The sequence below is a fragment of the Eulemur rufifrons genome, chromosome 7 (genome assembly GCF_041146395.1).
Source record: "Eulemur rufifrons isolate Redbay chromosome 7, OSU_ERuf_1, whole genome shotgun sequence".
Classification (NCBI taxonomy): Eukaryota; Metazoa; Chordata; class Mammalia; order Primates; family Lemuridae; genus Eulemur; species Eulemur rufifrons.
In genome coordinates, this window is record NC_090989.1 from 57181958 (window position 1) to 57203816 (window position 21859).

The window sequence follows — 21859 nt, forward strand, 5'->3', positions numbered from 1 at the left end:
GAGGTATTTAACTCTAAAATGAATTAAATATACTTAAACAAAACATGCAAAGAGAAATAGAAACACACTAATAGTAGGAGACTTTAATACACCACTCTCAGTATAAGATAGTGGCAAAAATAAATAAGGATACAGAAGGAGTAAACAACATAATCAATGAGGTAGACCTTATGGATATACATTTAAAACTTTATACCTTGTTAATAGAGTATATACCTTTTTAAGCACACACATGGAACATTCACAAAAATCTGATCATATATTAGGTCACAAAGAAAACCTCATTAAGTTCCACAAATAGAAATATTACAAATCACACTCTGAATGTAATGTAATAAAACTAGAAATAACAAAGAAGCTCTGGAAAGTTTTTAAAAACCCTACTAGAAAACTCTTAGGTAAAAGTGGAAATATTAACTGAAATTATCTCATTTCTAAAGAAAACACTACATATCAGTATGGTATACATTTAAAGTAGTGATCATAGAAAATTCAGAGCCTTAAACATGTTTGGTTTCTAAACACCTATCCTCAATAAAATAAACCTAAAATAAACCAGGGCTTCTTAAAGAAATGGCTGATTCCAAGGAAAGGGAAGGATGTAATAAGAACCATACTATGCAAGAAATTAAATGTAAAAAAAAAAAAGAGGAAATGTCAGAAAGACATAGGAATGACTTGAAGAAGCTCCCATTGGCCAACTGTGTGACAAATGAACATCAACATATATATTTATAAAAGAAACTATAAGATCATAATACACAGAAGGAACCTGGCAGACATCACTTTAACCAACAGATGAAGGTTAACAGCACCAATAATGGAAGCAACGACAACACTGCCTCTTGATACGATGCACTGAGGACTTTGCATCACTTCAGCAAAATGTATAACCTGAGTCCAATAAGGAAGAAATGTCAGAGAAAGCAAACTTAGAGGGAATTCTATAAAATAACTGCACTGTACTTCAGCAAAACTATAAAAATGTCATGAAAGACAAAGAAACACTAAGATTTGCTTTTAAAAGTTTCCAGATCTTTTAAAAATGAAAGACATGAAAACTAAATGCAGTAAGTGATCATGACTGATTCTTTAATCATAAAATAAAATAAACATAAAAAATATTATTGGGAAAATTGGAGAAATCTAAATAAGGCCTACAGATTAAATAGTAGTATTTAATCAGTGTAACTTCCTGATTGTGATCACTGTACTGTGATGTGTAAATGAATGCTCTTGTTCTTAGGAAATACACAGTGAAGTATTTAGGGATAAAGGATAAAGGGATAAAGTATTTAGGGATAAAGGAACACATGTATTGCAGCTGACTCCCAAACAGTTCTTTAAAAATGTGTGTGTTTGTGTGTGTACATGTGCGTGTGTGTGTGTGCATATGTGTATGTGTATAAATATTCAGAAAAAGAGAGAAAATAATAAAACATGTGTGAAATGTTAACGATTGGTGAGTCTGGATGAAGAGCATATAGGAACTTTTTATACTACTCTTAGAACCTTTTTGAAATCAAATCCAAATAAAAACAATTTTTAAATAAAAATAAAGTCCCAATTAATAAAAAAGATGATACGATAAACAAACATTTGAAATGGCCTTGGAAAAAAGGTAAGAGTTGTAAACACTTATGCCATAGATACACACCTGTCTGTATTCATGTTAGGCTCAGAGTTTAGAGAGTTATCCAACTCATTCTCGCTTTCTCCTGATTGGCTATTAACTGTTCCTTCTTCTCCTTCGTCATCCACTTCATTAAGAGCCTATCTCAACACAACAATAAAAATAACAACACAAGTTGATTATATACACATTCATGCTTTCTTTCTTTTTGTTGTAACAGAAGAGGGGTCCCTCTTTCTGAAGCTAATCCTTCTACGTGTGTTCTAGAACCCAAACCCTCTCATATCTTTCTACTGCATCAATTGTCCTTTTTCTCTCCTGTATCTTCAACCTCTCTCTGTACTGGCTTCAGTTCATCAACATTTAAACATGAGTAAATTTCTCCTATCTTACCCTGACACTCACCTTGAGCTATTATCTATCTCCTCTCTACCCTTCACCACCAAACTTCTTGAATGAGTTGTTCCCCACCTTTCATTCCCCATCTACCTGCAACTTTGCTTCTGCCCTACCACTCCACTCTTAACTGCTCTCTCTATGGTCAACAACAACACACTTATTCCTAAATCAAATGGAGATTTCTGTCTTTACCTTTCTTTACTTTTTAGACTCATTAGACTTTAATGACCACTCATTTCTTTCCTTTAAAATCTTCTTCATACACTCTGCCCTTAACTTCCATGATACCATATTTTCTTAGATTTTCTTCTATTCTTCTGGCTATTCTTTCCCAATCTCCTTTATTGATTCTCCTTTTTCTACCCTTCCTTTATATCTGATGTGATTCAATATACTCCCTTTGAACCTTTTCTCCTCTCATCTGATCCACTTTCTGAATGATTTTATCTCATTCCAAAGTTGCTGTTAATTTCAAAATCTCCATCTCCACCCAGATCTCTCTTGAGCTCTAGACATATTCAATTGCCTAAAAGATATCCCTACTCAACATGTCTAAAATGGAACATCTTCCTAAGTCTCTCCCATCATTCTTCCAGAAATCTTGTTCCTGCCAATATTACCTAAGACCATGAACAGTGTTACCATCTACTCAAATACTGCAGCCAGCAAACTAGGAGTTATCCTTCTTTCTCATTGTCATATCTAATCAGCCACCCAAACTCTACCTTATTTTAATCCCTCTCATATCTATCCCTGTTCTCCTCTATTTCCTTCCCTACTGGCACCGCTTTGGGTAAGGCCCTCACCACTTCTCACTAAGATCCCCACCTAAGTCTTCTAACCACACCCTCTCTCCAGTCTTGTCCCTCCCCAATCCATCTTCTACACCACAGTTGATCTCATCATGATTCCACTCTTCTTTAAATTCTTTAGTGGCTCTCCTACTTTCTGGTTCCTCAGTCCTTCATGATCTAGCTCCTGCTTGTCTCAGCTCTTGCCATGTCCTCAACCCAATGACAGAGACATGCCTTATTCATCCATGTAGCCCAGCATCTAGTGCAGGGCCTGATATATTACATGGTGAATAAGTAAATTTAGTCTCACTCATTCCTATTACAGATGAAGCAACTAGGGTCCAGAGGCATAAAGTAATACAGCTGTAATTTCGTTTTTTCTTGGTGACTCAAGACTACCTATGGCAATATATCAATTTCTTTTCTGATGTATAGTGGTCCTCTGCTGATCTATTAAGGTGCCTTCTCTCTCCTCCCTCACTGCCATTTCTCATTGCTATTTCTGACTTACTCTGAGAAGCTCATCTCACTGTTTTTAATCTATTATCAGCAGTAAATTGACAAAGAAATTAAACCAGGTTAGAAAATTAGTTATAACAGTAACATTAATCTGAAATTCTACTACTGTGTTCAATTAATAAGCTCAGGTGTGAGGATGGACTCCTCTGTTCAACAGAATAAAATATGACTGCTTTATTCCACACTGCTAGGATACATTGTACACTTGTTTCCAGGTTCCAAATGATAGGAAGTGTTTAAAGTATGACTGCTAAATAAACAGTGCACTACACTATATGATTTTAAATTAAAGTTATAAAAGTAACTTTATAGCACTACAGCAATAATGTTAATGTTTTACAACTGTAACATGATTTTCCCATGTTAACTAGTCGATAAATTCCAAGTTTCCTCGGCAGCTACTTTTTACACATACTAATACATTAAAAGGGACTAATATTTAGTGAAGATTGATTATGCTAAACACTTTATACAACCTATCTTAGTTGATCCATGCCACAACCATATCAGGTATAATTCTATTCCCATTTAACAAAAACATTCCGTACCAACTCAGATATCTTAAGAAATCAACTCAAGATCAAACAACCAGTAAGTAGCAGATCCACCTGACTCCAAGTAGAAAGACTCTCTGCTATTTCCATAATGATAACTTGTGGCAATCTTGTGAAGCCACATAGCCTAGATTTGAATCCCACCTGTGATGCAGACTATGTGATCTTGGACAAGCCACTTCATTTTTCTGAGCCTCAGTTTCTTCATCTGTCAAATGGGAATAATGACACCACCTACACTTCCTAGATAAGCACTCCATAAATTTTAGCTATATTAATCCAGTCTTGTTTAGGATGGTACTCACAAAAAGTGAAATATGTTTGAGTAAGAGTAGTTAATATTTAATTTTTTTAAATGTTTATCCCAACGCCTACATAGACTAAAACTTCATTTCAGCATGAACATTATAGCTGTGAGTAGAGCACATTACCTGAGGTTCAATGACAGATTCATTAAGAATAGCCTGGGTGATAGGATCTTGATTTACCACAATGGGACCCTGTGAGGAATCAGGAGCCATTGTTATATTTGGAAACCCTGCAAAAGAAAAATAAGTCATGATGATTTTGTATCATTTAATTAAATTGACATCACAAGCTCTACACGGCCATAGGTTTGCATCATCATGTGAAAATCTCAAATAATAGTAACAATAGCAGCTCACACTTACACAGTGCTTCCTATATGCCACGTATTGTTTTAAATGCTTTTACATATAACAAGTCATTTTACCCTCACAAAACCCTATGAGGTAGGTACTATTATTATTTTATAGATTGGCAAACTGAAACTCACAGACATTAAGCAACTAGCCCAGAGTCACACTAATAAATGGCCAAGCCAGAATTCAAGTCTTGTCCTAAAAACTAGTGATCTGATTTTGAAAGATTAAAATAAACAATGGATTATATACACATTAAAATGAATAATGCTATGTATCTGACAAGAGGCAAAGTACCTTGTAGAAAGAGACTGATGTTGCTTTAGGTTGCAAATTAAGCTTTACTCAAATTATATATAAACACAAGTACCATAATTATATGGTAATTTAATATTATTAATAATAAGCTAAAAATTAAGTCATATTTAAAAATTACAAAATCCAGTACATTACAACATAAAATATTTTAGTAGATAATAACAATTTACCTTTCCTTAGCTGAATAATTTGTAATACAAGTAGTTAATATTCTTAATGAATGCAAACAAATTATAATGACTAACCCTAGCAACTCTTGTAAATTCACCCTAGCATATTTGTAATATAAGTAACACGATGCCTAAGAAAGAACTTTAAATTCCTACAAATAGTCACTTGTGGGCTATAGTTAATAAGGAAAAGAAGCTCTTGTTTGAATTGAATACTTTACCTGTGCGTCTACGAGGAAAATCAACAAACAAATCTTTTGCTGCAGCCATCAAATGATCAGATTTCTCCAACACATCCTGCATCTGGTATTGATCAGAAAGAATCTGGATACATGTTAATGAAAAATATTAATATTCAGAAAAAATATATTTACTTTTCAAATCACAAAGGAAAAGACCATTCAGAGGCCACTCACTATCTTTCTAAAATTCTTCAGTGGCAATATCTGTAAGTACCAGTAGATGGGGCTATTACAATAATTAGTGGCTTTCAAATGCTTGGCTGCAATCCAAAGAAATAACATCAAATCGTGACCCAGTACATTCACATGAATACAAATATATATAATGTGTGTGTGTATATATATGTATATATGTGTTTTGTATATTTTTATATATAAAACAAAATTAAAGTTTTACTTAAACTTGCATGAGAACCACTATGATATTTTCTTTTTAATTTCTATTCTATTTTTTAAATGATGGTTGCAACTAACTTGATTTCACAATTCATTAACAAATTAGGATCCACAGTTTGAAAAGTACAGATTAAAGATATGAATCTTTGAGCCATAAACTCAGAGGTGTTTCAATCCCTAAAGTGATTTCATAATCCACTAATGGGTCATGATCCACAACTTAAAAAATATGATGTATGATATGAGTTTTAGGATGTAAGATCTGAGTTTTAGGATTAAAAAAAATATTATGCCTCTGTGTTTATAAACAAGTCAGATTTTTATCCTGGAGAGGTGGGAACTCAAAAAATACCATTATCATAGTACCTCTGATTATATGCTTTCAACTTCGGAACTTTCATAATTGTAAGCAAGGCCACAGCCTAGAGTAAAAGCAAGATAACTCTATCCACCACTACCAGATGACATTCTTAAGTTGAAAGAGACTCAAAATTGGAAACTGTACAGTTTCCAACACTGACTCAAATCGATAAAACATCTAGCAACAAATACTCTTACCAGAATTTCTCTACACCATGTACACAAGTATATAACCTGACTTCAGTTATTATTTTAGGACACAAAGAGAAAAATAACAAGATTCACATTCCTAATTTTTCTCCTTCTTCCCCTGCTATGGCCAAACAGATTGGCAGGCTCAGTTGGTGAGAATAAAGTCCTGAATTTGTTCCTTCCACAAAAAGTAAGCTTTGGAATAGTATAAGGTTGGAGTAAATTTGGAGCCAGAAGACTGGGGTTTTAAGCCCAGTCAAGTGATGCTAAGCAAAATCCAATCCGTTTAAACTTAGTTTCCTGATATATAAATGGAGATACAACCATCTCCCAACCCTACCAAGGTGTTACAAGGATATGGACACACTGAAAACCAGTATAGCACTCTAGAGATGTTTAAGAATGTTGTTACAGTTTACATTATCCCCTAAACCAAATTTCTATCCCTGCTTAGCCATCTTGCAAGTACATACAATTAAGAACTTAACAATCAGTGAATGAATCTCTATAATCTATCACTAGAAAAATTACACAAAGCCTACTGGCAATGTTAAGAGTTTAGTATTTAAAAAAATAGCACTGACCCTCTAACAAAATAATGAGATAGAACTGACAGATGCTGATTGTGAAGGAATAATCTTATTAATCATATTGAAATCTGATGTTAATTATAATAAGTTCTCAAGTAGAGTCATTCTCCTGTCACCATTAGCTAGTCTCTGCCCTTTGGGCAGATGGTTTGAGTGGCCAAAGATCAGCGCATTGGCTTTCCTTTCTTCTTTCTAGATTTATCACTCCTCTCATAAAGCCCATCCTCTTTTTTTTTTTTTTTTTTTTTTTGAGACAGAGTCTCTCTCCGTTGCCCTGGCTAGAGTGAGTGCCGTGGCATCAGCCTAGCTCACAGCAACCTCAAATTCCTGGGCTTAAGCGATACTACTGCCTCAGCCTCCCAAGTAGCTGGGACTACAGGCATGCGCCACCATGCCCGGCTAATTTTTTCTATACATATTTTTAGTTGGCCAGATAATTTCTTTCTATTTTTAGTAGAGATGGGGTCTCACTCTTGCTCAGGCTGGTCTTGAACTCCTGACCTCGAGCTATCCACCCACCTCAGCCTCCCAGAGTGCTAGGATTACAGGCGTGAGCCACCACGCCCGGCCTTTTTTTTTTTTTTAAATAGACATTACATATTTAGCAATACTAAATAAAAGATGCATATCTCCTTTGACTCAGCAATTCTACTTCTAAGAATTTGTCCCATAAATATACTTATACATGTACCCAAAAATATATTCAAGGATATTCATTACATTATTTATAGTGGCAAGGTGAGAGTCTGGCACTGCACCACAAGGGGGCTGCCTTTTTTCCTGGTCAGACCTATGTTTTTAGGCCTTTCACTGAGAATTAATGTACAATATTTAAATGTACATGACTGTAAAGAAGCATTCTTTCTCAAACAATCCACTGTTCTTTTCTCAAGCTCTTGTAAAAATTTATTTGGGAGATACCATTCTTCCTGATGATGTATAAAATTGAGGTTTTATTTCACTATGAAGCCTAATGAATTCCTCAAAAGACAGAGTATGATTCAAAGCTGCCATGAAAGGTCACCCAGATAGCCAAGTGCCATAAGCTTTAACCTCAATGAGAAACAATGCTACATACAAAGCACATTCCTATACGATGATTTCAACTCAAATACAGCAAAATAACTACTGTAATTTCCTCTTATTTCCCATACTGTTTATCCCTACATAATCTGATTATTTATCTAAACATCCTATAATACCTGGCAAAAGGTTAATCCAAAGACAAGGGGCTTACTACCCAGTTAGGCAAGCACATATTTTTTCTTTTGCAAAGTAATCTAATAGCACTGCTGTTAAAGTGAAAAAAATATTAATAATTAGAGTAGATTCTATATATAAAACACTAATTATATGTCAAGGACGGTGCTAATCACTTCACAAGTATTATATTATTAAAATCTCGTAACAATGCAATCAAGCAAATAATATTATTCCATTTTAAATATGAGAAAATTCAGGCTGAGAAGTTAAAAAATTTGGTTAGGTCACATAGGTAGTAAGTTGTGGAGCAGAAATTTAAACTACCAAACTAGATTCTAATCATCACTTTGCAGCTATTTTCAAAGTCCATATGTAGATCACTGTATAAGGATGCAATAATTACTAGAGTCTCTCCAATGTGAAATCTAATTCGGGGAAAAAAGAGAATCCTATTTATCTCTTTCTCTTTCTAACTCTAAAGATAATGCAGTTTAGCATTACCTCCTTCATGATCGACAATCTTCTTTTCTCAAGATTCAAAGTTTCTGGTTTCTGCTTCCTCCATTTTCTCTTCAGAGCTTTTTCTTGGAGTTCCCAGTGTGCTAATGCTCTATTCTTCGATTTGTGTATTTCATGACGGCGTATCTATAGAGAAAGAAAAAAATATAAAGGAATGTTTCAGGAACAAAGAAGTTGTCCATTCAGATGGTGGGACCACCTAGTCTAGTTCATCATTTTTAAATTTTTTCTGATCCAACATATGCATTTTATATATGTTCACAGCCAAAATTTTCAGTCCTCTAAATTTTCAAAAATGATCTTTGAAAAAAGAAATACCTAGAACTAGTAGACCTAACTAAAAGACATACCGAAAATAACTTTAATTTCTACTTCCTGTGTATAAGACTATGGTGTTTTTCATATCACAGGCTGGGACTCATTTAATGAGTAGCAAAATCAATGGGGGTCAGCAGGTCAAAACCAGCATTTTTTAAACATACATACACACACACACTGACTGGGCACAATGTACAAGGTACAAAACACACTGAGTCATCTTTGGCAAAGACACTCTCATTTCATGATAACCACATCACTACCAAGAATAAATAATGCAGTGTTTTTATAGGCCTTCAATGGCTTCATGTGAAAGTGGGTCACTGAAGATACAAAAATCCAGGGAAGTGGAGTTCGTGAAGCAGAAGAAGAGGTATGAGCCACAGGCCTCAGGAATTAGAGGGGAGAAATACACTGAGGTGGCTAAGGAATAAAAGCAGATATTTGGTTCTACAAGTACACTAGTATTCAGATCTGTGAATATAAACATGTATTACCTAATAAAATGTACTACTGAGTTTTCACCATGTAAATAAGAAATCAGTCCATTAAGAGACTAATAGCCAAATATTATGTAAAGATACTGACTCAAAAAACAAACGAAGATGACATTTTTGAGATAATTGGGAAAATTAGAATATGGGTTGGGTATTAAGTAATACCAAAAAATTATTTTTACTTTTGTTGGGTGTAATAATGTCACTATGATTATGTTAAAAAAAAAAAAAAAGTCTACAATTTTTTAAATGCAAATTGAACATATAGATACAAAATGATGTATTCTTTTGAATTTGCTTTGAACTAGTTCAGTGACGGAAGAAGAGAGTATGATAAATAAAGCAACTATGATAAAATTTTAATAACTATTATAGCTGGTAAACAGTACATGGGAGTTCTTTATATCTTTGTCTCTACCTTCATTTGAGTTTGAAATTTTTCATTAAAAAAAATGTTAAGTCAGTTGGAGGTCATTATTAGTTTCAATAAATATTTAATGAGCACCTACCAGAACTAGGACTTCTTGGTACACAAAGACATATAAGACACAGTCCCCATTTCTCAACAGCATTAACAATCTGCCCAGGGAAATTGGGCATATCCATATAAAGATAAATGTTATGCACTATCTTGGAAGAAAACACAAAAGTAACTCTCTGTGAACTCTGTGTTAGAAAATAGTTTCTTAGATATGACACTAAAAATTAAAGTGACAAAAGGAAAAATAAATAAGTTGGACTTCATTGAAATTAAAAACTTTCATGCTTAAAGGACACCATCAAGAAAGTGAAAAGAAAACTAAGAAAATAGGAGAAAAATTTGTAAATCATACCTGATAAAAAGGTTATACTCAGAATATATAAAGAACTCTTATAATTCAATAATAGAAATACAAATAACTTGATTTAAAAATGACTAAGAGCTTTTGAATAAAAGCCACTCTAACTGGAGTAAAGTGATATCTCATTTTGGTTTTAATTTGCATTTCCCTGATGATTAGTGCCATTGAGCGTTTTCTCATATATTTATTGGCCATCTGCCTATCTTTTGAAAAGCTTTGTTCATGTCTTTTGCCACTTTTTAACGGGTTTTTTTTTCTTACTGATTTGCTTGAGTTCTTTGTAGATTCTGGTTATTAGCCCTTTTTCGGATATATAGCTTGCAAATATTTTCTCCCATTCTGTAGGTTGTCTATTTGCTCTGTTGATTATTTCCTTAGCTGTGCAGAAGCCTTTTAATCTAATCAAGTCCCATCTATTTATTTTTGTTGTTGCTGTGATTGCCACCGGGGACTTCTTCATAAATTCTTTGCCTCGGCTGATATCTAGAAGTGTCCAACATTTCCTTCTGGCATTCTTATGGTTTCATGCCTTATATTTAAGTCTTTTACCCATCTTGAATTAATTTTTGTGAGTGGTGAGAGATATGGATCCTGTTTCAGTCTTCTGCATGAGGCTCTCCAATTCTCCCAGCACCATTTATTAAATAGGGGTTCTTTACCCCAGTGTGTATTGTTGTCTGCTTTGTCAAAGAATCAGCTGGCTGTATGTGGATGGTTTTGTATCTGGGTTCTCTGTTCTGTTCCATTGGTCTATGTCTCTATTTTTGTGCCAGCATCATGTTGTTATGGTTACTACAGCTTTGTAGTATAGCTTAAAGTCTGGTAAAGTGATGCCTCCAGATTTGTTCTTTTGCGTAAGGTTGTTTTGGCAATTTGGGCTCTTTTCTGGTTCCAAACGAAGCATAGGCATGGATGCAGAAAGAAAGGAATGCTTCTACACTGATGACGGGACTGCAAATTAGTAAAACCTCTATGGAAAACATAATGGAGATTCCTCAAAGAACTAAAAGTAGACCCACCATTTGATCCAGCAATCCCACTACTGGGCATTTACCCAAAGGAAAATAAGTCATTTTATAAAAAAGACACCTGCACTTCAATGTTTATTGCAGAACAATTCACAATTGCAAAGATGTGGAATCAACCCAAGTGTCCATCAATTCATGAGTGGATTAACAAAATGTGGTATATGTTTACTATGGAATACTACTCAGCTATGAAAAAGGATAAATTAAGGCCTTTTGCAACAATTTGGATGGAACTAGAGACCATTATCCTAAGTGAAGTATCTAAGGAATGGAAAAACAAACACTACATGGATTTGTTGTTAAATTGGAACAAACCAATGAGCACACATGTGCACAGAGGGAAGTAAAACTCAGTGAAAATCAAGCAGGGGGAAAGGTGAGGGGGGGATGGGCAAAAACCTACCTAATGGGTACAATGAACACTATCTGGGTGATAGGCACACTTATAACCCTAACTCGAGCATAACAAAAGTGATCCATATAACCAAAAATATTTGCACTCCCATAATATTTTGAAATAATAAAAAGAAATAGATCCTTTTAAAACTAAAAAAAATTAAAAAAAATAAAAATAAAAACAATTAAGGGATTTGAACAGACATTTCTCCAAAGATACTACAAACGACCGATAAGCACATGAAGATATGCTTGATATCATTTGTCATTAGGGAAACGTAAATGAAAACCACAATGAGATAGCAATTTATACCCACTAGCAGAACTAAAATTTAAAAAGTAACAGTAACAATGATGTAGAGATATTGGAAGCCTCATTCTCGTGGTAAATGGTGCAGTCACTCAGGAAAACAGTTTGGCAATTATTCAGAAAATCATATATAGAGATACTATATGACCCAGCAATTCTACTCCTAGATATACACACAAAAGAAGTGACAACATGTGTTTATACAAAAACTTGTACATGAATGTTCATACCAGCAGTATTCATAATAGTCAAAAAGTGAAAACAACCCAAATGTCTACCAACTGGCAACTGGATAAATAAAATATGGTATATCCATATAATGGAATATTATTCAGCAATAATAAAGAATAAAGTACTGATACATACATACATACTACAACATGGATGGACCTTGAAAACATTATGATAAGAGAAAGAAGCTAGACACAAAAGTCTTAATGTTGTATTCCATTCATATGAAATGTCTAAGACAGGCAAATCCATAAAGACATAAAGTAGATTAGTCATTGTCACAAACTGGAAGGAGGCAGGCATAGGGAGGGACTATTAATAGATATAGGGTTACATTATGGAGTAATGAAAATGTTCTAAAAGTTGATAGTGATGATGGTTACACAACTCTGAGTACACTAAAAGCCAATGAACAGCATACTTTAAAAGGGTAAATTTGATGGCATGTGAATTATATCTCAATAAAGCCATCATTTTTATAAAAATCTATAGTGGAAACTTTTTAAAAAGTAGAATTTGAACCAGGATAAGGAAGTACAATAAGACTTGGACAGGGTGAGAAGAAGGTAGGAAAATTGTTCCACATAAGCAAAATAGCACAAATTGGGGTGCAAATGTGGAAATATATGTGGCAATGTTCAATGGATAAACTACTACATTGACTAGACCAACACGTTTGTATAGGGAAGTAATAACAAATAATGTCTATAGATTTAAAAAGAAAAGATGTACACAGGGTAATATTAGACTAGAGAGATTTGATTACTGAATACTTTGAATAAATGACTTAATTTTTGATATTAAACTTACTAGATCTTCAGGAGTTGCCCGATGAACTGTCAGATCATTCACGGTACTCTGCAAAAAAAGATGACCTTTTCTTAAAAAAAAGTTTTCTTATAAAACATTAGCTCTACTGGATTTTAATGGCTGAAATGGTTTCAAAATCCTGGGACCAAAAATTTTTCCTTTCTAGGTATCAGTATTCTCAATTTAAATATTAACACAGATTACTTTCAGGTGTCTTATAGAATATAAAAGACTATTTTTAGGTGTCTTACAGAAAATAAGCACTGAATTTACCAAGCAATCATATATTATATAAAACAATGAATAAAAGAGAGTAGTAATTTTCAAAATGAGTATTCCATGGAATCCCAGGATTCCATGAGGCAACTCTAAAGATTCCTAAAACAAAGTGTGATCACCAAAGGGAGGTTCAATTTGTATCCACAAACACCTTAAGCACAGAACCTACTATTAATTAATACAATGAGAGATGAAGTTTGAGGGCAATGCATAATTTCATAAAATGTAAAAATAGTCCAATAAAAAGAAAGTAAACTAACATGACAGGGTAACCACACTGCACAATTCCAGAAGGTACCACTAATATCTGAGTCCATGTAACTAACAGCCCTTGGAATTGTGTGGTATACAGCCTACACAGCTTTAAGTAGCAGCCTGCAACTTAGCCCTTTCCAAAATGACTTCAGCCATTTTGCTACACAGATTCAGTAAGGCAGAAAACAAAACGAGTTAAGAGTTTTACTTCTAAGTGATGGGAAATACAAAGAGAACTAAGTCAAAATAGCTTCTGATGTATTCACAGATTAAACTTTTTGGCCATGATTTCTATTTATTACATAGCTCAAGCCTTTTTTATACAAAAACTATTATTCCTTTTACATTGATCTAGAAAGGTACAAGGCATAAGCTGGGCACAGTGGCACTAGTCCAGCTACTCAAGAGGCTGAGGCAGGAGGATTCCTTGAGCCCAAAAGTTTGAGGCCAGCCTGGGCAACATAGCAAGACCCTGTCTCTAAGAGGAAAAAAAAAAAAAAAGAAAGGCACAAGGTAAAACTATAGGATCATGAGAATTGTTTTTAATAATCACAGAAAAATTCAGGCATACAAATGAGCAAGGATGTGCTTAGAATTAATTCTCATGGAAGAAAATATAATATTTATCAATACTACTGTGTTTAAAACTATTTTCTTTTGAAATTGCCTTTAAATCTAATTTACAAGCCATTTTAGAAAATATCTCATTTATTTTTATCAAAACAATATTAATCAGTTTGATCTCTTCTCCCTCATTTGCCATTCACTCCAAATGACTTATGACTGTTTTCTATGTTCAGTCTGCCTTCAAAAAACAAAATTTTTCCAGCACTGGAGATAAAATGCAAAGTACGGAAGGTTTTTAATGCAATTTCAAATAATGGGTTTTGATTAAGTTTTGAACAATAGCATCATATAGGAATAAATATAGTCATCCCACAGTATCTACAAGGGATTGGTTCCAAGACCCCAGCATATAGAAAAATCCATGCATACTCAAGTCCTGCAGTCAACCCTCTGTGTATGTAGGTTTTGCATCCCAAAAATACTATATTTGCAATCCACCTTTGGCTGTGGAGGCAAAACCCACAAATACAAAGGACTGACTGTATTCACTGAAAAAATTCTGCATATAAGTGGACCTGCACAATTCAAACTCATGTTATTCAAGAGTCAACTGTACCGAACTTCCCAAAGTAACCACTCTGAAGGGGACAACACTTATGTTACGTGTACTTTTTCCCCCTTTTAATCAGTTTCATTACCTTAGAGTCACAACTTTATTTTATAGCCAATCAGATGACAACAAAACAATCTAAATACAGAGAAGTACCCCTGCTCCACTTCCAAAAGCTGTCAGTTTGCCCAGAATTCCTGGCTAAGGTGGTCAGCAGCAAACCAGAAGGTTCCAAGTCCAAAAGAATCCCTGAGATTCAAACTAGTCCCTGACTAGTTACTCTCCACAACAGAAAATAAAGGCATTTAAAATCTCATGGTCCAAACCAAAGTATCAAGCTGTAGAAAATATAAATTTCCTTGGTAATACCAGGTGTTATTCAGGTTAGGAGCCAGAGATCATACATCTCAGATACTTGAGACTTGTCTTATATCTTAAGAGAACCTTTGGACTGAAACTGACCAAGCCCTGTAGGTAAGCAACAAATAATTCAAGGGATAAGACAGCAAGGATCATCTATTTTTTCATCCAAAAATGCCACTCATATGGTTATGGTACCACTGGTTGCTGTGGACAAATCTAAAAAAGGTACCAAAAGAATTCACAAACTTCAGTGACATAGGTGAACTAGAGTTGCCTAATGCAGTGAGTTCTCAATCAAAGTAGAGGAGAGGAGACTTTTTAAAATACGTTCCCCACCCCTTTAAGATTCTAATTCTTCAAAGGAGATGGAGGTTACAGCCTAGACATATGTATTCTAAAAACCTCCCCAAAGGATTCTGCTCTTCCCTCCAAGACTTAGGATATAACATGCCCAGAAACCCATTCCACCCTACGACAAGCTGAGCCCCACTGAGAACGCCGTCCTGAGTGACTAGGGCCATATCACCGTGTTTGTTGCTCCAGATTAATGCTATATTGCTTACTATCCCACCTAGACTTACATCCCATTCTTGCTTCACCGCAGTTTTCTTCTTCTTTACTTTCAGTGTTTTTCTTCCGCCTCCCCGGGGACCGTAACGGTGCACTCTGACAAACGACATCTACGAGTAATAATCACATCAAATTTTTAATATATGAGAAAAAGTAAATAAATAATTAAGCATCACCAGAGGGGAAAAGAAGATAACCAGGAAAAACAAAATGAATCTGAAAACATCAGAAGAAAAATTTAAGCATGATTAAGGAAGGCTATCACAATACTTGGTTCTCTCATTTTACAACTAATAGAAAGTTGGTACAGATAACTATAATAAAAGAAGTATCAAGTCAATAACTTATGTATATTTGACTAATAAAGAAAGCTAGGAATGCAGAAATTATGGCCTACAGCAGAGAATTAGGACAGCAATTATAAGCTTTGTCATCACTTATACAAATTCACAATTAGTAGAAAAAATGCCAGTCACATGCTAACAATATGAATTCAAGGTGAAGGGAAGAGAGGGCAAAAGAGAGCTGGAGTTCTTTTTTAAGCACTCTAACACTCAAAATCACTACCAGATACATATGTGCTTACCTTAAAACAAAGGTAGCTAAACTTTGGAGAAAAAATGAGGTATGATACCACATCTAATATATCCTTCACATAATAGTAAATGGAACTAATTAAGGATTTTAAACCTGAATTTGTAAATTGCCAACATTAGCTTGGCACTCTTAAAATAGCAATGCTAAGGATACTGGACTAAACATAATATAAAAAATTAGAAAAAAGACCCATAGTTCCCAAACACTAGGATTTTATAATACATGTACATGACTTTTAAAAAAGCAACACATGTATTTGACTCCTATTGTGGAATCCTTTTACCTACCTAAATAATTACAGAACTTTCCAACTGACCCCCTAACTCCCAATTAGCCTAAAACAAAGACTCTAGTATTTTCCTTAAGTACTTTGTTTAAAAAAAGTTGTCTACTGTAATAAAAATACCTAAATGCAAGTGTTTCTCAAGAGTTTGCCCTCAATCTTGGTTGTTCTCTGTACTCTCTCTTATCCAGCACATTCACTCTTTAAACATGGTATCTAATTTCAGAGTTTACAATTCAGCAAAAGAGAATAAGTCACACACAAGTTAGGGAATAACATTTAATTTTATGGTGGTTATGATGATGATGATGTAGTAGTAGCAGTGGTAATGACGTCATCAGCTAATACATATTGAGTGCTTACTCTATAAGCCAGGTACTGTTTTAAACTCTTTACACATTATCTTCTTTAATCCTCGCAATAATCCTATGAGGTACTTACTATGTATTACTCATTTACAAATGAGAAAACAAAGGGACAAAAAAATTAACCAACTGTGAAGGTCACACAATAAGTAGCAGAGTCATAAACACCATTTAAAAATACGGAATAGAATAGAATTGAGTCCAAAACAAACTCCTACATTTATGGTCAGTTTAATTTCAAAAAGGATGCCAAGACAATTCAATGGGGAAAGAATAGTCTTTTCAGCAGATGGTACTTGGACAAGTGGATATTCGTGTGAAAAAGAATGAAGCTGGACCCCTACCTCACATCATATACAAAAATTAATTTTAAATGAATCATAAGGCTAAGTGCAGTGGCCCATGCCTATAATCCCAGCACTTTGAGAGGCCAAGGTGGGAGGATGGCTTGAGGCCAGGAGTTTGAGACCAGCCTAAGCAACATAACAAGACCCCATCTCCACACAACACACACACACACAAATTAGCCAGGCACGGAGACACGTGCCTATGGGTCCCAGCTACTTAGGAGGTTAAGGCAGTAAATGAATCACAGATTTAAATGTAAAAGCTAAAACTATAAAACTCTTAGAAGAAAACATAAGAATAAATATCTGTGAACCTTGGATTAAGCAATGGTATCTTAGGTATGGTACCAAAAGCACAAGCAAACAGAGAAAAACTAAATTAGGTTTCATCAAAATTAAAAATTTTTGTGCTTCAAAGGCACAATCAAGAAAGTGAAAAGACAACCAATAAAACGGAAGAAAATATCTGCAAATCATGTCTCTGATAAAGGATTTATATCCAGACTATATAAAGAATTCTTACAACTCAATGATAAAAAAAAAAATTTAAAAACGGGCATAGGACTTGAATAGACATTTCTCCAAAGAAGATACTATAGACAGCCAATAAGCACATGAGAAGATACTCAACATAATTTGTTATTAGGACATGCCAATAAAAACCACAATGAGATACTACCTCACACCCATTAATATGGCTATGATCAAAAAGATGAACAACAAGCATTCACAAGAATGTGGAGAAATTGCAATCCTCATATATTACTGATGGGAATGTAAAATGGTGTAGGCACTTTAGAAAATAGTTTGGCAATTCCTCAAAAAGTAAAACACAAGAGTTATCGCATAACTTAGCAGCTATTCCACTGCCATGTACATATCCAAGAGAATTGAAAACATATGTCCACATAAAAACTTTTATATAAATGTTCACAGCAGCATTTTTAATAGACAAAAAGAAGAAATATCCCAAATGTTCACCAACTGATGAATGTATAAATAAAATGTGGTATATCCACACAATGGAATATTACTTGGCAACAATAAGAAATGATGTACTGATATATGCTACAACATGGATAGACCTTGAAAAGGTTCTAAGCACGGAAGGCCACATATTGTAAGATATCAGTTATATGATACATCCAGAATATGCAAATCCATAGAGACATAAAGTAGATTAGTGGTTGTCAGCATCTAGAAGGAGCAGGGAATGGAGACTGACTACTGCCAATGGGTATAGAGTTTCTTTTTGGGTGATGAAATTCTGTAGAATTAGAGAGTGATGATAGTTGCACAACTATGTGAATATATTAAAAACCTCTGAATTGTATACTTTAAAGGGTAAATTTCATGATATATTAATTTTATCTCAATAAAGCTATTATAAAAAAAGATATCAAAAAATATAATAGTTGTTCAAACAAAGGAATCTAATGTATTTTAACCACTTTGATCTTTTTTTTTTTTTTTTTGAGACAGGGTCTCACTGTCTTGCCTGGGCTAGAGTGCCATAGCGTCAGCCTAGCTCACAGCAACCTCTAACTCCTGGGCTCAAGCAATTCTTCTGCCTCAGCCTCCCAAGTAGCTGAGACTACAGGCATGCGCCACCATGCCCGGCTCATTTTTTTCTATATATATTTTTAGTTGGCCAGCTAATTTCTTTCTACTTTTAGTAGAGACAAGGGTCTCACTCTTGCTCAGGCTGGTCTCAAACTCCTGACCTCGAGTGATCCTCCCACCTTAGCCTCCCAGAGTGCTAGGATTACAGGTGTGAGCCACCACGCCCGGCCCACTTTGATCTTTAAACCACTTAGATCTCCAAATTACTCTGCAAAAACAAAGGGGAATCATAAAATGTCAGTAAATCTATATGATTGTATAGCCATTAAAATTATATTAAGATTACATATCCATTAAAATTATATTAAGAAGATTTATTTAAAAGCACTTATTTTGGCAAAGAGCTTCACATTTGATCCACAACCCTACAAGGCATGCACTATCTTGAGAGACAAAATAGCATAGTGGTTAAGAGTATAGCCTGGAATCAGACTGCCTGGGTTCACATCCCACCTTTGCCACAACTGTAAAATGGAACTAATTAAATGCGTAAGCACTTAGAACCCTGCCTAGCATACACAAAGTTCTATTTAAGTGTTGAGGATAATGGGGTCAGCGACAACAGCTATTAACCTCATCCCCAAATAAGAAAAATGAGGGTTAGAGAGTAAGTATATTGCTCAAAGTCACACAAATAATAATGGGCAGAGCAAAGAGATGACATTTGAAACCAGGTCTGAATGACTGTAAAGCACATGCTAGAAAACTTTGCTAGAATTAGATTACCTCTGTTTGGTTCTATATTTTCCAAACTTTCTACAATGTTACTCTTTGTTCTCAATGTTCTCTACCTATGTTACTCTTAAAAATAAGGGAGAAAATATATTTCAAGTTACAACATTTAAAATATTATACACAGCCGGGCGCGGTGGCTCACGCCTGTAATCCTAGCACTCTGGGAGGCCAAGGCAGGTGGATCGTTTGAGCTCAGGAGTTCGAGACCAGCCTGAGCAAGAGCGAGATCCCATCTCTACTAAAAATAGAAAGAAATTATATGGACAACTAAAAATATAGAGAGAAAAAATTAGCCTGGCATGGTGGCACATGCCTGTAGTCCCAGCTACTCGGGAGGCTGAGGCAGAAGGATTGCTTGAGCCCAGGAGTTAGAGGTTGCTGTGAGCTAGGCTGATGCCATGGCACTCTAGCCCGGGCAACAGGGCGAGACTCTGTCTCAAAAAAAAAAAAAAAAAAAATATTATACTTATTCAGAGACTAAAATTCCACCAGCCTCAATTCTGAAAGACCAGTCATGAATACGAGTAGTCAAAAACAACTGTCAAAAGGCCCACATACTTGTTTTCTTTCAAAGGTGAGATCCTCAATATAACAATATCAAAAATTTAGAAAAAATAGCATTTTTTATCAAAGCTATTTATACACCAATGGTGACTTCTGATAATAAACATAATATATCCAATCAGAAAAGCTTTTCTTTAAGCAAAGAGATATAGAAATTAATATAAACACCTGATCAAATGCCTGAGTATTATTTGTGTGACTATAAAGTTACCAATTTTAACATAAGAAAATGTTACATTCAGTGAAACCCCATTCACCTGACAGAACAGTGGTGAAGTGACGATGCACATCTGTTGCCATTTTTTCACTTCAATTCCTAGGGGTGGGGAACCTGTGGCCTTGGGGCCACTTGGGGCAACCTGTGGCTTTCTGGATCCTTGACGGCAGCCTTTTGACTGAATCCAAATTTTGCAGAACAAATCCTTTTATTAAAAGGGGTGCAGCAGAGAAAGATGAAGCTTTTCTTGCCTCCTTTGGTACTTAAAAAAGAACATTCTCAAAATCAGAAGGCCGCAGGTCTCCCACCCCTGTATGAGGCAAATGTGAGAAGAGATGTCATTCTTGTGACTACATTGTGTTATACAGGACTGCCTTAGAAGACTGTAGCAAAAGATGCTCTCCAGCCTTGAAGAGGCAAACTGGCATGTTGTAACTGCCTATGGAAAAGGCCAGTGGCAAGGAACTCAAGGAACTGCAGGCAGCCTCTAGGACCTGAGGTCGGCCTTCAGTAAGAGGCCATGGTGGCGGCGGTGTGGGGGGCATGCTGGGTGAGGCTCACTCATACAGCAGCAAGGAAATAAATTCTGCCAACAACCTGAGTGTACCTGGAAGTGGATTTTTACCAAGTTGAGCCTCTAGATGAGAATGCAGCCTGGCCAATAACTTGATTACAGCTTTGTGAGACCTAAGCAGAGAACCTAGTTAAGCCATGTTGAAATTCATAACCCGCAGACACTGTGAGAGAGTAAATATGAAATTGTTTTATACCACTAAATTTGTGGTAATTTGTTACATAGGAAACTAGTAAACTGGCCAATCAGAAATGAGAAAATATCCTGATTTTTCTATTCTTTTCTCTGTTTCTTCACAGGCTGTATTAGCTGTGAAAAGGGAGCTCCCTTCTCACATATAACTTAATCAAGGACCTCCACCCAGTTCTATCCCAGTCCTCTTGCCTTCCTATCAGATATCCCCTCCTTTCATCCAATAATTGTTCAGGGGCACCCACCACATACCAGGCACTGGCTAGGCATTGGAGATACAACAGTGAACAAGTCTAATATGTGCCAGCTTTCCATTCATAACTGCAAAGTTATGAATGTACCGGACACACAAAACACACTGTGAAAATCAGTCCCAAATCATCACACCTTTCCTCCAAACACCAACTGCTCATTTCTAACTGCCTATTGTATATAGCTCCCAAATATCTCAAAACAGTGTATCAAAATACAGCTTATCATCCATGCCCCCCAAATCACTAGTTCTTGATATATTACTATAACTGGCTGACTCAGTAAATGTCTGCTGAATTAAGCTGAACTTACAGAATTATCATCCTTCTAGTTGGATTCAACTTAAAACCTTAGCATCATCCTATGTTCCTTTTTGTCTCTTAGTCAAACAGATATCACTCTATTAATTTTAAAAATTTTTCCCTAAAAATCTCTCCCATCTGTCCACTCTTTTTCATCTCTACTAAAAATATTTTTGTTCAG

At 35.1% G+C, this 21859-nt stretch overlaps 1 protein-coding gene across 1 annotated transcript in view; it reads right to left on the minus strand.

The window, feature by feature from the left end:
- The window catches only part of SPICE1 (spindle and centriole associated protein 1), a 50869-nt gene extending 29893 nt beyond the window's left edge, over positions 1-20976 (minus strand). Inside the window, exons 1-7 of the mRNA XM_069472619.1 lie at positions 20966-20976; positions 15639-15737; positions 12984-13031; positions 8534-8677; positions 5271-5373; positions 4331-4437; positions 1658-1773 (exon numbers count right to left, since the gene is read on the minus strand). Coding sequence (XP_069328720.1) covers positions 1658-1773; positions 4331-4437; positions 5271-5373; positions 8534-8677; positions 12984-13031; positions 15639-15737 — 617 coding nt within the window. The 5' untranslated portion in view covers positions 20966-20976. The remainder of the gene's footprint in view (positions 1-1657; positions 1774-4330; positions 4438-5270; positions 5374-8533; positions 8678-12983; positions 13032-15638; positions 15738-20965) is intronic.
- Positions 20977-21859: the final 883 nt, after the last annotated feature.